At 39.8% G+C, this 18,200-nt stretch overlaps 1 protein-coding gene across 2 annotated transcripts in view; it reads right to left on the bottom strand.

The window, feature by feature from the left end:
* CCDC102B (coiled-coil domain containing 102B) overlaps positions 1-18,200 on the bottom strand; it is an 83,962-nt gene that overhangs the window by 53,111 nt on the left and 12,651 nt on the right. For both annotated transcript variants that reach the window (XM_083746973.1, XM_083746972.1), the window contains exons 2-5: positions 15,087-15,690; positions 14,766-14,983; positions 12,819-12,927; positions 3,029-3,145 (exon numbers count right to left, since the gene is read on the bottom strand). In XM_083746973.1, the coding sequence (XP_083603099.1) occupies positions 3,029-3,145; positions 12,819-12,927; positions 14,766-14,983; positions 15,087-15,662 (1,020 nt within the window). In that variant the 5' untranslated portion in view covers positions 15,663-15,690. The remainder of the gene's footprint in view (positions 1-3,028; positions 3,146-12,818; positions 12,928-14,765; positions 14,984-15,086; positions 15,691-18,200) is intronic.

The following is an 18,200-nucleotide window of genomic DNA, read 5'->3' as shown; positions in this document are numbered from 1 at the left end:
TGTTTTGGGACTACAACACCCATCATCCCTAGCTAACAGGACCAGTGGTCAGGGATGATGGGAATTGTAGTCACAAAACATCTGAAGGGCCGAGTTTGGGGATGCCCCAAATAAATTGCTGTGTGAACGCAACCTAGGAACAGAAGGTGGTGGGAGAAACATAGGAAACTGCCTCTTAGTGAGTTTGACCATTGGTTCATCTAGCTCAGTAATGCCTACCTTGATTGTCAATGGCTCTCCAAAGTTTTAGACTGGGGCCCCTCTCAGCTCTACCTGAAGTTGCCTAGAACCCTCTTGCAAACAAAGCAGATGCTCTATCACTGAGCTATGACCATTCCCCAAAGGAAAGGTTCCATTCACCTCATCCATGTTCCCCTTTTGTTCTAAAATTGTCTCTTGCTTTATACATAATTAGCGCAGTTTTAAACAAATGACTCTGCAATTGTCATGCATGCTTTGAACCATAACCACTTGTGGGAACAATTCTATTAGTGTGTGTGTGTGTGTGTGTTCTTTTTACTACTTTACATCATACAGAAGCCTATTCACAGCAGAAGAGGTTAGTTATTATCAATTTACTATGTTTCTGGGAGAAATTTTACTCTGATAATCCCTACTGAAAAGACCATTTTTAATGCTCACCCTCTTTTTCTTCATAAACAAGCAACCCAAAAATGACCTAAAGACTTCCTACACCAGGGGGTCATGAATCCTTGTTAAAGACAACAGAGCGATGCCTCAGGCTATCCTGAACAACTACTGGCAAAACAGCTGTTTTAAATTTAAAGAGCTCAACAAGGACAAAATAAAATCAATACAAGACTATTAGTGTTCAAAAGAGCTATGCTACAATTGCACAGGTTTTAAATGAGAGGAGAGCAGTCATATATGGTTTGCAGTGGGAAGCTACTTTGAAACAATAGTTTCTGAGGTATCCTGACTATACATTGATGACAGGTTGCATAGAGAAAATGACATCCAGAGAGTATTTTAATACCATTATGCCCTTGATAAGCACATCAGATCATCCACACTACTCATTTTATCTCATGTTTTGTCTCCCTTAAGACTTTTCCACCATAGAAGCATAGAGTTGAATCATAGAGTTGGAAGAGACCACAAGGGCCATCGAGTCCAACTCCACCAGCCTGTTACCAGTTTCCCATTTCCAGGTCCATAAACACGCAAGCAAGCTTTTGGCAGTAAACTAATACAATGGTTTCATCATGTTAAAATGTCTGAAAACAGCTGCTGTTGAAAATATACTGTCTGGGATGCCCAGTTGTGATCCTGTAAATCAGGCATGTCCAACAGGTAGATCGTGATCTACTGGCAGATCACGGGGTGGTCCTGGTAGATCTCTGGCCCCTCAGCAATCTCTCCCCCCAAGAAAAAGCTCAGTAACAATGATCTGACAATGGGTAGATCACTGCCAGTTTTTTTATACTGCGAGTAGATCGTAGTCTATTGGGAGTTGGATGTCCCTGCTGTAAATGAATGCTACTATTCCATTGTAGGCTCCAGCTTACAGAAGGGCAAAGTCTTACCTATTATCCCATCCCTACTGGCCTAGACACCAACTCCCATGCTGCTTGAAATGGTCTCCCATTCTTGTTCAGAAGGCACAAGTGATCTACAGGGGGACTGGCAAAAAAACACCTTCCTTCAGAAACTGTTTTCTGTGGCAACAGTTAGAGTTTTTTCTGTCTTGTTTCTCCATACAGCAGTGCAGAGGGTGTAATTTTCATCAGGATCAGCTGGAGGCAAGGGAAACATATTAAACCTCCCTTTTCTCCATACTCTCATCCTGATGAAAATCACGCCTTGCTGCCTCCCTGTGTGGGGTTTATACACAGTGTACTGTGGTTGGGTGCTGTCTGTTGGGTGCTTTTTCACATTGGTGAAAAAGTAAGGGAGAGGAAACACTCTCTATGAAGATACGCCAGAGAGAGATAAGGATTTGTGGCAAAATATATTACCATAATTTTTCGTGTATAGCACGCCACTGTGTAAAAGATGCCCCCTAATTTTGGAGATGCAAAATTTAGAAAATGAGGGGAGATTACCCTGAGTTGTTCAGCTTTTTTGGGGGGGTGCTAGAAAATTGTTCACATGCACGTGTCGCAAAAGCCACCTATCCGTGTATAAGATGAGCCCAAATTTTTAACATAATTTTTAAGTAACGAAGCATAATCTTATACACAGAAAAGTATGATAAATTTGCCTTTTAAAAATTCCTTAGTGAAAACTGTATCTTTAATAATTAGGCGTCTATGGTCTCCTAAATGACAAACCTTTTTCTCCTTTGTGAATGCTCTTACAATAATATACTTGTGCAGAACTCTATTCTGTAGGGGGGGGGGGGAATCTATATGAGTGTATGCAAGAACTCACACCTAATCTTAATCTCACAAAACTAAGAGTCCTGCATGAGCTTCTCTACTCTCAAATAGTCGTTTTAAAGTTTACACAAAGGAACAAAGGAGGGAAAATGGGTCTCTCAAATTGATTCATCCAAAGAACTTGAACATGGCCCTTCAGTCATGTATATATAAAACATTGTCCACTCAGAATGAACTACCCGCACCCCAAAGAGATGGGGAAAGTATACCTTTATGGTTCCCTGAAAAAGTAATGAGATTTCTACCTTTTTAAAACCCCTTTTGTAGCAAACTATTCAAAGACAGAATTTGGCATTCTCCTTTCCCTCCCTTCTATCAACATTTATTCTAACTCTTCATTTTCACCAGATTCCGAAAGACAAAAATAACTGGATTTATGAAAAAGTTTTTTAAAAACTATTCAACCAATAGTTTTCCAACCAAGATGTACTGAATGTGCTCTTCCAATATGTTTTTTCAGACTCCTAATAGTCTCCCATAGAAACCTTCACCCCTGATATAAATACTTCTTACATCCAGGGTCCCATGTGTTCTGCATATATTTAGGAAAGAATACTTAAAATAATTCTAAAGGATCTATAAACCTTAGTTGTGTAAACACACACTTCAGAAATAGCTAAACATACCTCTGCTTGTAAGTCCCAGATCTTCATAGAGTTCTGAGATTTGGGTCCAGTGTCTTCCTCTAAACCTTCTGTGATTCTTGTTACTTCAGTCTGATGTACATCACTATGTATACCAAACTGAAAAATAGAAGTTGGCTCATCACTGAAAAATTAGGATATCATCTGCAAGCATCATCTGAATGATATTCTCTAGATGGTCTAAAACAGGGGCAAGGAATGAGTTTTTTAGCCCTGAAGGCCACATTCTCTTATAGGCAAAAACTGGTTTGCTACATCTCAGTGGTGAACAGGTCCAGATGCAAAAGTAAACAGAGCAATGGCTGTGATGCTCACTTTTGCCCAGTAATTAAATTCCAGCCCTATCAAAGCCAGAGGTTTTAGGCACACTCCCACCCCCACACACATTCTCTGTACTCTTCCCTGACAAGCAAGCAAGAGAACACATTCCAGCCAGGCAAAATCATTCAAAGAGGATGTAGCCAGTAGGTGAGCATATGGTCAGGAGAAAATCGCTAGGATGAAAGAGGGAGGCCTGGAGGACCAACTTTGTTCCTGTGCCCAAGGTTACTCGCCCCTGGCTTAAAACATAAAAAATATGCTGCTAAATAAACTCACTGGATTGTGACTCTTTATCTTAGTACATGAGTGGGATGATTAGGGAAACAGAAAGGAATGCAACATCACGCTAAGGAGATTGCTCCATCAGCACAAGTCTTTCTGCTTGCTTGGTGGAACGATCTCCCCTCTCTTCATCCTGTGCTCTGTTCTGAGGGGTTATCCCCACTCTCCCAACCTGATCTGTGAAATTATGTGGTGAGGAGGTGAGAGAAGGGGGAAGTCCCATTCTGCTAGCGGGAGTTCTTATGCTGCCTTCTGTAGCACAATAGCTTAGTTGAATCTTGCTCAAAGGCTCCTTCCCTGCATTGCATCTGTTGTCACCCTCCGCAACTTGTAGCCTGAATCTCTGAAGGTGGAAGACACTATGAACATGAGGAGGTTTAAAACCTTGTTTTCCAGGGTTTTAAAACACACAAGAAGCTCTCACAAGTGTAGAACACTTAAATTCATACCACCACTGCAAAGCTTAGCATAGGCAAACAGAAAACTCCAGTTGTTATAGGCAATTATAGGCTGAAACTGTCACAAGGAATCACCCATTCTAATGTCACAGTTCAGCACAAACCAACACTACAACAGAGACAAAGAGAAAATAATGAGTATTTTTTCAAGCACAATTTTATGGAAGGAATGATGATTTGCTGGACCCATTCTTCTGTTTTGCCTCATTGACTCACAATAGCAAAATCCACATTGATTTTAATGAATGTGGATGGCCCCCTTTGAAAAGAACAGATTGGGAAAGCCAATCAAAAGTGCCAGGAGTGAAACTACTGTATTTTATTGCAAAATGCAACATAAGAACAGATGTCAAATGCTTCGATTTGGGGCCTAACTGTCTAAGATGGGCCAGTATAAAGTATTAGTCCAGAAATGCACTTAGCAATAAAAGCATGAAGTTCCAAAATCCTCTTATCAGTGCTGGATTCTTCATTGTAAAAACTTGTAAAATCAGTGTATTTTTAAATATATATATTTATTTTTAAAAGCTTTTAGCTTCCTTTGTAAACAAGATTTGCTTCTCAAAGTGGCTCGAGGCCATGTACAAATAGAAATCCATAAAATCTAACAGTAAAACTAGTTAAAACCATTAAAGTATCCAATTACACCTCAGGAAGATACACGCCAGCATACCACCAAAGTAACCCACCCAGCTCCAAAGAACAGCATCCAATACCTTAGACTGAGCTCCAAAGGCCATTGTGAAAAGTGGAATATTTAAGACTCATTTAAATTTAACAAGGGAGGGGCTTGCCTGAGCTCACATGGAATCAGATTCCATAACTGGAGAGCCACCGGTTAAAAGGGGTGAATATTTTTACTTTTTACTCTCTCGTTTTTGGACTGCACAAATACCTAGGTTAGATTAATCATTAAGCAAAATAAGCACTTGTATACATGATGCTGGCAATAACAATCCATATCTATCCTGTCATTTGCCGTGAACATTTCTTTTTTTTTATGTGTCTGCTGCCAAAATAGCTTTGATCCAAACTGAGGAAATAACGATGTAGCAACAATGTATACACACCCTTAGTCTGTAATCTTGTGTGCACTTACTAAGCCTCATTGAACTTCCAATTGAAGCAAATTCAGGATCAGGCCAATAAGGTGTTACTTCTATGTGATGGAAAGATACTGTGAACATACCCTGAACTGATTTAGTGGGGGTGATGTTATATATGCTATCAGGGATTTATCATTCCATTCTGCTATAATAAAGTTTTTCCACATAGTGAAGAGAAGAATTTCCATCACAGGAAAGCAAAAACCGCAATCCCATATATCGCCTTGCTTCATTTAGATTGCTTTTGAGAACTTTGCGAATTTAGATTCCACAACTAGGCAGGGAAAGCTGGAGCCCCTGATGTTCATTCCAAATGGGATTTTTAAAGACTCATTAGCATGCTTTTCTAGTAGTTGATTGGATTATGACAGAAGAAACCAGCAGGGGTGGCAGTGGTAATAGATTATACAAACTGTGTTCAAAACCCTATGTAAATGGCAAAAATTGTTTTAGGCAAAGGGATTATAGCAATTATTTCTTCTAATTTAATTTGAAGTCTCCAAAGGGCAGCTGCTTTGGGGCATTCTGAACCAGAAGATCTGACGTAAAAACACGAGCTTTCATCTCTTAATTTGCCTCAATGACATCCTAACTTTGCAGGAAGCAGAAAGAGTCTTTGCTAATTCCCACATGTGTTTCAAGGTTTCACAACAGATATTTGGTTTACATTTCAAAGGATGGTGCTGTGCTTCCATCAAACGCAACGTTTTAATGGTACTTGAAACCGCATTGTATTACTGCTGTTCGTTGCCCCTTTGCTGCAAAGGATGTGAATGTGACAGCAGGGTGTGCTTGGTCTTCATGATTTGTGTTTTTTTTGTTTTTTTTATAAATATTTTATTAAGATTTTTGAATAAAAATGCAAAGATAAAGAAATAGAATAACATATATCATAACATACTTTCTTAACATCTTTGGACTCCCTCACACCTCCCGCTCCCATTTGCATCGTTGTCAATTCTTGCCCGCAATTTATCATCTTGTTTACAGTCTTGTGTCAGGTTCATTTAAATATAATCTGTTAGTTCTCCAATAGATTTATAATTTTTCCTCAAACTTACTTATCCTCTTAATTCCATCTAATTTAGTGGTGCACAAATATTTATGATCTAGCATCCTTTCTTAACATTCAACCAAATTACAATGTTTTTTTAAATAAGTCTTGAATTTCTTCCAATCTTCTTCGACCCTCTCCTCTCCCAGGTCTCGGATTCTGCCAGTCATCTCAGCTAGTTCCATATAGTCCATCAGTTGCATCTGCCATTCTTCCAGCGTGGGTAGATCTTGAGTTTTCCAATTCTTAGCGATAAGTATCCTTGCTGCCGTTGTTGCGTACATGAAAAATGTTCGGTCCCTCTTTAACACCTGGCCGACAATGCCCAAAAGGAAGGCCTCTGGTTTCTTAGTGAAGGTATACTTAAATACATTTTTCAGCTCATTATATATCATTTCCCAAAAGGCCTTCACCCTAGGGCAGGTCCACCAGAGGTGAAAGAATGTTCCTTCATTTTCTTTACATTTCCAACATTTATTATCAGACAAATGGTATATCTTGGCAAGTTTAACTGGGGTCATGTACCATCTATATATCATTTCCATTACATTTTCCTTCAAAGCATTACATGCAGTGAAGTTCAACCCAGTGGTCCACAACCTTTCCCAGTCCTCGAACATAATATTATACCCAATGTCCTGTGCCCACTTTATCATAGCTGATTTAACCATTTCATCTTGTGTGTTCCATTTTAACAGCAAGTTATACATTCTTGAGAGTACCTTAGTCTTAGGTTCTAACAGTTCTGTTTCCAACTTCGATTTCTCCACCTGGAACCCTAGCTTTTTGTCGTTTTTAAAGACTTCTTTAATCTGAGCATAATGTAACCAGTCTCGCACTTTATCCTTCATTTTCTCCAAACTCTGCAATTTCCAATTGTCTCCATCTTTTTCTAATATTTCCCAATATTTTGGCCATTTGGCCTCCATATTGGGTCTTTTTCGGGCCTTAGCTTCCAGAGGTGAAAGCCACCTTGGAGTTTTGTTTTCTAATAAGTCTTTGTATTTTGTCCAGACATTAAACACTGCTTTCCTGACAATATGGTTCTTAAAGGCCTTATTGCTCTTAACCTTATCATACCATAAGTATGCATGCCAACCAAAAGCATTATTAAAACCTTCCAGGTCCAGTACATCAGTGTCTTCGAGAAGTAGCCAGTCTTTTAGCCAGCAGAAAGCTGCGGCTTCATAGTACAACTTTAAGTCTGGCAGGGCAAAGCCCCCTCTTTCTTTCGCATCAGTTAGTATCTTAAACTTAATTCTGGGCTTTTTGCCCTGCCAGACAAATTTAGAGATATCTCTCTGCCACTTCCGGAAGGGTCTTCATGATTTGAAGTAGAGTTTGCTTGTTTATTATTTAAAGGAAGCAACACTTCACTACAATCTTCTTCCTAACATATGGAGCTTTGACAGTCATTAGGGAGATTGGTCTGACTCTTGCAAATCTTTCTTCCTATCCAACAGCTGGTGAAAGTACTTTCCTCCCCCCCCTACACACACACTTATTCTGGGCAACAAACTTCCATGTGGAAAAAAGGGTGACAATCTTGAAGTCAGCAGAAATCTAACTTGCAGCTGAGCAAGAATTCTAACAAAGAACAAGCGGGTGGAGGAAAAACTAGGGTGTTTCTGAACTGCAGATACATAAAAAAACACAGGAAAGATTATGGAGGTGTTTGAGATTCCCTGGAGAAATGGCCTTTGTCTTATTGAAACAATTGTTGGTTTTTGCAACAACCCCTCAACATGCAGGGCTTGGAAACATGCGGATTGCCCATTGGGGTGGACCTGCAACACTAGGTTGCTGAAAGATGGGTTGGTGATGCTTATGAGAGGGAAAGAGGTGACAAGGTAGTTGGGTCATCACAGTGCAAACACATCAGCAGGAGCGGCATATTGGTTCTGCTGGTGCATTTTCACTACACAGACCTCCCTGCCACATCACCCCTCTTCCTCTCTTTCTCCCCCGTAAGCATCAGTGATCCATAGTGGCACCACCTCACCCCCTCCCAGTAAGCAGCAGTAACTCACTTGCTGGGAGGACAGGTAAACACCTCTGCCAGATGATACCTTGTATTACTGCTCAGTCTTCTTCAATCTGGTGCCCTCCAGATTTCTTGGACAACTCTCATAAGCCCCAGCCAGTGTGACCAAGAATTAAGAAGGATGAGAGTCATAGTCCAAAACATCTGAATGCTACCTGATTTGAGAAGGACACTTTGATGGAAATTGGTGTCAATTCCACCCCCCTTTTTTTGCACAATTCTTAAAGGAGCAGGAACCTTGCCCACTTTTGCATTTGGCCGCACTAATGATTGGCTGGCAAGCCAGGCAAACACATTCATTTCCTGCCCGTTTATTTTGTGACAGAACAAGCCACTGTAAAGAGGCATGGTGCACTGGGAAAACATTTTCAGCAAACATCCTTCAGGAGGGGGGGGGGACATCAAATGTCAAATGTGAATGAATTTATCTTTATGAAGAAGATAGAGTTTAACCCTTTTACGTTTCTGTTGCTGTTACTATTATTAAACAATCTAAATTACATGATTATTATTATTTTTTTAAATAATGGGTTGTTATCTAATGTTAGGTCTACTCAGAATAGACATTAAGTTAATGGATATGACCAATTTAGGGCTATTAATTTTAATGGGTCAACTCTGAGGATAACGTACAGGGATACAACCTTAAGCATAAATCATGTCATGTATTACCCACACATCTCATGGTCACATCTATATCTACCAAGCTGGAAAAAGGTTTCCCCTCCCCTCTTTTAATTTTGCAAAGGAGGAAGCATATTGGTTTTCCATACAATCGCCAGCATACAGCTCCATAAAACATAAAGGCTGAACTAAATCAAGTTGTGCTTTAAATAAGACACAGAGAAAAGATGCTTGAATGAGTCTCTTCCATGCCCTTCTTTTGTTTCAAAGTTGATACAGTTCTGTTTACATTCTAACTTGTTTGATTTTTTTAAAAATAAAAGAAATACATAGTTTCAGGAGCTGTATGGAAGAACAAATCTAACTTCTCTTCTTTCTACATACTTAATTAAGCAGGTGTGGATGTATGTTTACATTTGCAGCAGGTGTGGGTACTTTTCTGAACACTGTACACAGAATTTCAATGCATGATTGTAGGGTTGTATGTTTACATTCTATTTGCCAAGTGGAGGAGAAAACTGCTTTTAAATTATCACATTACGAAACAGCCAAGGCTTCAAGATGGTGGACCTTTTGCACCCCCTATTGATTCAGTTTCATTTCTTAGTTTCTCAGCTTCAGGAGTTAGCAAGTCCGATTTGATGGCTTTCTAAAAAGTTCTATAATTCACACTGAAGCCTACTGCTGCTCATGGTAGTAAAATAATACTTAACGCAAGCATGTGAAAATTGTGGCCTTCCAAATGTTGATAGTCTCCAAACATCAGCCCCAGTTACCATGGTCAAGGGTCAGGGATTATGAAAGTTGTAGTCCAGCAACACCCAAAGGCAGAAGTATAGGGCATGGTAGGGTAGAGATGCTTACCTGAGCTCCTGGCAGGTGAGTTATTAAAGATGGTGGGGTGAAACACTGGGAATGGTGGCACAGTGACAATGGACCGGCAAAAGTGCTGGATTTAATTGACTGGTGCATTTGCACTGTAGTGACTTTGCCCCCACCTCACCCCTCCCCTGCTAGTGACCAGCAGTGGCTCATCTGCCAGGAGGTCAGGGAAGTGTCTGCAACTCAACCCGCTCTCCGCTACTGTCTGGAGGGTCACCAGTTCCCCACTCCTGCTTTTGTGCTAAGACTGAAGGGCCACAATCCAAAGTTACATGTTAACCTTCTTACTGCATCTCTACCTGTTGCCTTGCCAGTTTCTGCAGAGGGGCACTCAGCTTTCTAGGTAAGTGGGGCATAAAGGGCTACAGTGGGTGGACATGATGCAAAAGAGGATAGGGCTTCTGTCCTGTCCATTCAAACTACAAACGCTACAATCATCTCTTCTACACAACTAGATGTGTAGAAGATCTCTTCTACACAAGATGCAAGAATGTGCCCCTGGCAACCATTTTGAATCCGGCACCCCTAAGTAGGAAGGAAGGTGGGACTCCAGACACTCAAGAAGCTGCTATGGTCTTCCTGCAGCTTTTTGGATGTAATCAGTGTGAGATTAAGCCCCCCCCCCACTACTTTAACTGTTAAAGCAGTTATCTCAGGCACTAAGGACTCTATTAATCTAGGTCAGCGTAACCAATGTAGTGCCCTCCTGATGTCTAACATTGGCCATGCTAGCTGAAGTTGATGTGAGTTGAACCCCAATAACAGTTTGAATACAGCACATTGGAAACTTCAGGAGGCACATTCACAACCCACAGCGCCACGTCTGCGCACGCACGGGATGCGATTCAGCGCTTCTGCGCATGCACAAAGCACAATTTAGCACTTCTGCGCATGCATGAGTGCCGAAACCTGGAAGTAACCCATTCCAGTACTTCCAGGTTCAGCGCGGTGCGCAACCCAAAATCACATACACTAAAGCATCTGTAACCCGAGGTACCACTGTAGACAGCTGTTTATGTGGAATAAAATCTTCCATTAATCTACTGGCAGTGTTTCCATGCTCAAATTATACTTAGTCAGGTGCAATTTTTTTTATAAACTGGACCATTTTTTTATTGTGTTGGAAGCATCTCCAAAATCTCTTTTAACATTTTTCTCTACATTGGAATCACCCAATAATTTGATTCTCTCGTCATGTACTATGATGGAGACATACCCAGGTTGCTTCAAACATAATTTAAAAACCGATTTAACCTTTAACAAGCCATATTGATGTGGATCTTGAAGATGCAATATTCTTTTGGATAAAATGAAGCATCTGAAATCACCCTAAGGAAGCATTATGGTGATTTATAGTAGCACCATACATTTTACAAGCAATTTATCCTGCAGCTGAAAGACCTACTGAACACACACGTCGCATTTCAAAATAATTTCCATCCATCCTTCACATTGATTAAACAAAATCCAGATACACTCTTTCTGTTCAGTCTGATAATTTGCCTTAATTTACCTATGTAACCTAGCTATGTTTTCTATAAGATTAAGAGAAAAATTATTATGGAGAACATACAATATCATCCAGCAATGCAATTACATGTAAGTGCTAATACAAATAGCTATATATTCAAATCGCAAATACAGCCTTTCAAAAAAGAAAAGAAAAGAAAAACCTAACATAAAGCAATTTTATAATGAGCAAATACATTTTCCTGGGAGGGGGGAGAATTCATGCTATTGGCAAGAAAGCATTTGCAAGTCTATACTGCTCACCAGTGGTCAGTGAAGGAACCTGCAAGTTTCTTGGACTAAAATGAACACTGTTCTTAATCATCACTTTCATAGGACTAGCAGAGGACAGACATATATTATAATATCTGGGAACAGCATCTTATTTGCAGGTTAGTGTGTATAAGTTTGCAGCTTTCAATGGATGCTCACATTATTACTATTTTATATATGTACTGCCCTCCGCACCCTATTTCAGAAGGCACGTCAACTCAGGACTGAATTCTAATCAAGGATAATAATATTATAACAAGACTTAACATTGAATATTATGTTTTTATGACTACTAGAAGCTGTGCATTAAGTGCCGTGGGCCCAAGACTGTCTCCCAACTGAGATTAGACAGGCATTCCCCTTCATGCTCATGATTAAGGGCTTTCTTGTTCCAGCAGGTTATTTCAATGTAGTGTTCTTTTCATGTTTATTGCTTTATTGTTTCCTTTTCTATGGTTTGTTTTGATGTTCACAGCTTAGAAATGTGAACGGTTAATCAGCATATAACTGTCTTAAATAAATGATAGTATATATGAAAGTTTGAAACCTGAGCAAGTTCTCTGGAGAGGCTATATTTCTAGAGCAAGATCCTGCTAATTATTTCTTAGGTTCCATTTTAGAGCATTAAAAAGTTAGTTGCCACTAGATTTTCATTATCGTTTCATTTTCTATAGCACACAATCAATACACAATTTGCTAAAAATGACCTTCAGCAGGTGCATTAGGTATCATGTATGGAAGTGTAATCCATTTTACCTTATAGTAGAACCCCATGGGATTGTTGTTATTGTAGCAGTAGAGCAACATATGTAAAAAGCTGTGTTCAGATGATCATATCTTGGTTTATTACATTTATAGCCCAGGTGTCTTCTGTAAGGTATCCCAGTGCAGTGTACATATGGATCTGAGGCAATAACTCTGACCTTCTAACTTTGACCCAGACACAGCTTCAGAAGGGTGGTGGACATGTGTTTTTTCAAACCACACCCTGGGAATGCTTGTTGAATTTTCCATGTTAAATCAGACAGAAGGTGGATTGAAAGCAGGGTAGGGCCTAGACATGGAAATGTAATAAAACATGGAAAATGTATTCATTTCTACTTCGGCATAACTCATAATCTGCCTCTTAAGTTTGTACGTATGGGAGAGCAAGACAACAAAAGAGAAGAAATTTCATTTATTTTTCAGTTACCCATGGTAACTGCCTTTTGCAACATACCTGCTTTAGACTTTGCTGTTTGGACTTTCTTAGCTCCTCATATTTCCATTTCCACAGAATTTTTTCTGACTTCAGCTTCTCTATCTCTTTCTCCAGAGATAAGCGGATTCTGCAGTGTTACAAGAATGATAACAAACAATACTTTAAAATATTGCATGGGTTCCAGGACTATATTCTTCAAGATGTGGAAGGGTTTTGTTGCAGTTCTTGTGCTAGGGAGAATGGCATTTTCAAAAGCAATGGGCAGTCCAATCCTGCATCCAGGTGAGCTAAAGCATGTGCAGTTTTAATCCTAGTGGCTGCTGCTAGACCTAGTGGCTGCTGTTGTTGAAACACACTGGAAGAAGACAAAGGGCTTCTCCACACTTCCACTTGTCCCAGGGGAGCCAACTTGGGCCACAGGATGTTTTCCAATGTCTTGCAAGACCTCAGAAGTTGCATGGGGGCCCTGCGGTGTGGGTTCACCCACAACAAAAATGGTAGAGTGCTCAGGCACCCAGAGCCCCATATAGTTGGCACCCCTGTGCCTTCCAAGCAGTTTCCCTCTTGTCCCACACCTTCTGGGCATGGGTCCATGTGGTTTTGCCTTTGCCATGCTACTTTCCCCTGGAATACCTGCTCTTTTGTGATAGAAATCAGAACAAACCCAATCGCCATTTGTTCTGATGCAACACTAAAGATCAGATTTCCCCATGGGATACTGAATACAGTCGTACCTTGGTTTTCAAACAGCTTAGTTCTCAAATGTTTTGGCTCCCGAACGCCGCAAACCCGGAAGTGACTGTTCTGGTTTGCGAACTATTTTTGGAACCCAAATGCCCGACGGGGCTTCCGGTTGGCTGCAGGAGCTTCCTGCAGCCAGTCGGAAGCTGTGCTTTGGTTTCCGAATGTTTTGGAAGTCGAACATGCTTCCAGAACGGATTCCATTCGACTTCTAAGGTATGACTGTACTTACTTACACATTACTCATGTGAATGGGCAACATGGATACAAAGGAACTGCAGGGTTGCACAGTTCCTTGTAGCCTCTTTCATGTTGAGAGATAACTTCTGAAGTGGGAAGCCATTTTTAGCCATATAAGCTCCCTGCATGTTTTAGAATCAAGAAGGAAGGATGCTTTAAAAACTTGTATCGTATCAGGGCCCTAGATGAGATGACCATCAAGGTCTCCTCCAATGCTGTCATTCTATCTGAATGGCATCGACTTCCAGTCCAGTTGGATGTTTTTAATGTAGAATGGCAGCTTTAGTTCCATGATAGTTTCAGTTACATAGATTCCATAGGTGTATTTCAGTGAACAGACAAATCTGAGACTTGGGTTCATTGCTCTGCCACTGTCAGCCCTCCAGTAACTAGCAGATAGGGGTGAAGCTGGAAATAATCACAGGACAGGATAACATGCCATATTACTAATTTAATTTCATATGGTTGTGTGCAGGACCAAGCTGGTGAACAACTGTATGCAGGGACACTGTTGCTACACTCTTGAACTGGTTCTTAATATGATATTCTCTCTGGGTATGTCTTGTTTATGTCTCTCATCCTTGCACACTTTTGGTACTGAATAACTGAATAAATATTTGCCATCATTAGCAACAGCTGCCCACAGTACATACCAGAATAAATCACACTCAACACCACTGCTCTGTCAATAGTAAGGTCTTAAAACACTGCACAGTGGAGCAGACAGTAGGATTTGTAAGAACATTTCATAAAGGCATGTTACTCTTTTTCCAGGTTGTTGACAGGCACCATCTCGCAAAGTTAATAAGAAAGATAAATGGGGGAAATAAGAACTAGTCCCCAATGAATTTGGCATTGGAACTAGACTTTACACTACCTGCAAAATACGCTGTAATTCTATTCCAAAATTGGCCCGTTAAAAGTTTTTCTTGGAGAAAAATGTGGAGATTTTTTTTAACAAAAGGAAATATGTTATTAACTTACTTTTGCTCCTTCTGAAAGATTTTCCTTGATTCATGAAGATGCAAATGCAACACAGAAATATGTACTACTTCATCGTCCTGAGATCTGGTTTCATTCTCTTTGCTTGTGTCAGGATTTTCCAGAAAAACTGGTTTGTGTTTCTCTCTGGAATCAAGAATCTCCAAATTGATTATTTTATCTTGGTGGTCTCCTAAAGGGTTTTCAGTCGCATAAACTTCCTGAAATGAAAAAGTGGGTAAAGGATTGCAGCCTCAGAATGTTTAGAACTGTGGTGGGAATCGGTTCATTTTTGTGATTTAAAAAAGACCCATATCTATTTACCTGACAGAGACTTTCCACCTCAAAAATTTTCTTGTTCTGGACATGTTTAACAGGCTTTTTCTCCAGAGATACTAAATGGTCCTCTGTCATCAAACACATTTCAGAAAAGGCAAAGCTCTTTTTCCTCACATTCCTGGCTTCCACATCTTCATTTTCTGTGAGTAAACATTGGTTTATTTTCTTCAGGGCACTCAGCTCTTTCATTGAGGCTTCCAGCTTAAGCTTCAGTTGCCTCCCTTCTTCACGGGCTTTATTTCTTTCAGCTCTGACTTTGCTCCATTTCTCACGCCAGTTGGCCGTGCAGTCTGACCACCAACGCATGGTCTTCTCCATTTGGGCTGCCCTAGCCTTGGCTTCTTCAAGCTCTCGAAGCCGTAACTCCTCACAAATTTCCCAGTCGCTGCTGTTATAAATATACACAGAGGGGCGGTAGGATGGGGGTGGAAGTATTCTTGGTGATACGACACTGGAGTTGCAGGTGCTACATGCTTTTGCACAGTTCTGTGCTTCAACATCATGGGGCTCCTTTAGTTGGTTTCTAAGGAGCTGCTTGTTACAGACAGAGTCAAAATTCATGTCTCAGGTGATTCACTTGTTTCCACACCTGAAGCAAAAAAGGAAGGCTAAATTTATAAACACATTAACAAAACAAGCCCAAGTTCAAGAGGCAAAGTAAGCCCCAGATCAATAGGACTATTAATAATGCATTATTCTAATTCAGTGCAAATATTTCACTGCATCTAACATGACAGTCATCAACTTACAAACAGTGCCGGATTTATGTATAAGCTAAACAAACTATAGCTTAGGGCCCCACTCTCTTGGGGGCCCCAAAAAAAATGTAAAGGAAAAAACCCCCCAATGGATGTACATTTCCAAAATATAAGATAAAAAACAAATAAAATAAAACCTACATACAGCAACAGTGTTTTTCAGTGTATTTCAGTTCAACAATTATTTTGATGAAATACATATTTTGTTATGTGCAAATGGCTTTAGAGACCTATTAGGTCTATAAATTACCATATAGCATATATTCAACACAAAAAGAGCAACAATTTGTTGTTGACAAAGGACAATTGGACATATAAAGGTCCCCATTACCTTCAGTAACCTAGGGCTTCATCAAACCTAAATGTGGCCCTGCTTACAAAGGCTCTTGTGGCACCTTAAAGGCTAGCACATTAATTACAGCAGAAGCAAAAACTTATTGTTGAGTCTTGTTGAGCTTCTGTGGATTAGATTCTATGCCATGTATAAAATACAGTCTTCAGCTGGCAGTTGTAAACATGGGTGTAAAGAGAACAACATATATAAAAGTTGGATTTAAATTACAATGGCCTGGATCCGACTAATCTGGTGCACTAGCGGAAGCCAGCACACAAGGGTCACCCACTAATGAAGTCATATTCTTTTCAGCTCTGGATAGGAGCAATAGCTTTCTGTTCTTCTGCAGGCATTAATTTACTAAGCATTCCTTTGATATCACCCCCCTAAATCCATGCTCAAGATTCAGGGAACCCCCAGAACAACATACAGGAGGAGAAGGGGGTCATTCTGTCTGGCAAGCAGAAATGCTTCTGCTCAGAAAACACTAAATTCCTCCCAATGAAATGCAAAAAGTACAGAGTTGCATTCAGGGTTGTTTTTAATGCTAGGACCTTGGGTTGAAAGGCAGGTAACAACAAATATAATAATAAGTCAGAATGAATGCACTTAATGAATGCACTTAAGTTAGCCATGCCTATTCACTTCAACAGGTCTACTCTGAGAAGGGCTAGTCTGTCAATTTAGGTGCATAATAAGCACAGTGGCCCTTCACACCATCAGGAATTGGTGATAGTGCAGTTGGTGATATCATATGAATGCTTAGTAAATTCATACCTGCAGAAGAACAAAAAGCCATTGCTCCTATCCAGAGCTGAAAAGAATAGGACTGAACTTATTGATAAGTGGCAATTCAGCTATGTCATGCTGGAGTGTTCCTTTAAAGTTCCTTTGTTAATTTATATAGCCAAAGTTAATTTACCTTTTGTCTAAACAAACCTAATTTGATAAGACAATCTATTATGTGGAATCGGACTTGTAACTGCCCGTCTCTTCTCATCAACCATTAGAATGTGATTTGTCCTCCTGAGTCAAGTTTCAAACACAATCAGATTTTTTAAAAGTGTCCATTGTTACTTTTTTTTTACCACTCCTCTATTGCCAAGCGTGAAGAACCTTACTGATCATTGCATAGCATGGTCTGTGTGGCAGCTGTAAGGTCAAACAACTATTTGGACTATTTCTTAGAACCATGTCATTGCAGAATGAATGGACAGGGGAGAAATAGCCATTTTCAGAAGAATGCATCCTTATGTATCTAGTATTACACACCATATACCTACAGGCCATCAGAATATTTCATGTCTATAGTTTCTCTCCACTCTCAGTTTATAAATTACTGAGACAATGTGGTAGCATACCTAAAGATATTTATGTTTCCACTTAAAGTGTCCACGTTATACTTTATAGCCTAAAAATGTTTCCAAGTGTATAAGATCAGACCAAAAGCCAAAGAAAAGAAAATATATACAATTCCTTATCCAGAACATAGATAAAACTCATCCAACACTGCTTGGTTCTCCCACTGAGTTTGATAGATTCTGCAGCTGAGTTCAGCTGACAGCATTCACAGTCTGAAGACCACCCAGATGACTTAAGAAAGCATTGAGTTTGTCAGTCCTGTTTCCTGGAAATGTTGCCCTTGAGATTGAGGGACTAAAACCCTCCAAAGTCTCAAGAACATAAATATATTATATTAAAGTACACAAAATATAAAGGACACACAATTCTGAATAAGGATGAGGTTGCAAATTACATCTGCCCATCACCAAACAAAAAGACAGTTGTGAATGTCAAATGTCATACAATTTAAACTGCCCTTTAGCAGCAGAAGGAAAAACTGCACACCATTATTATTATTATTATTATTATTATTATTATTATTATTATTATTTAAGTCATACTCTCCTTATATGCCCAAAGGGTTTCTAGGCAGGTAATAACTATAAAATCAATTATAAAACAATCACACAATACACAATGACAATTCCATCAGACCAACATAAC

The sequence above is a fragment of the Podarcis gaigeae genome, assembly GCF_964106915.1.
Source record: "Podarcis gaigeae genome assembly, chromosome: 7".
Classification (NCBI taxonomy): Eukaryota; Metazoa; Chordata; class Lepidosauria; order Squamata; family Lacertidae; genus Podarcis; species Podarcis gaigeae.
The sequence above is the reverse complement of the archived record's forward strand: the minus strand, read 5'-3'. Positions and strand labels throughout refer to the sequence as shown.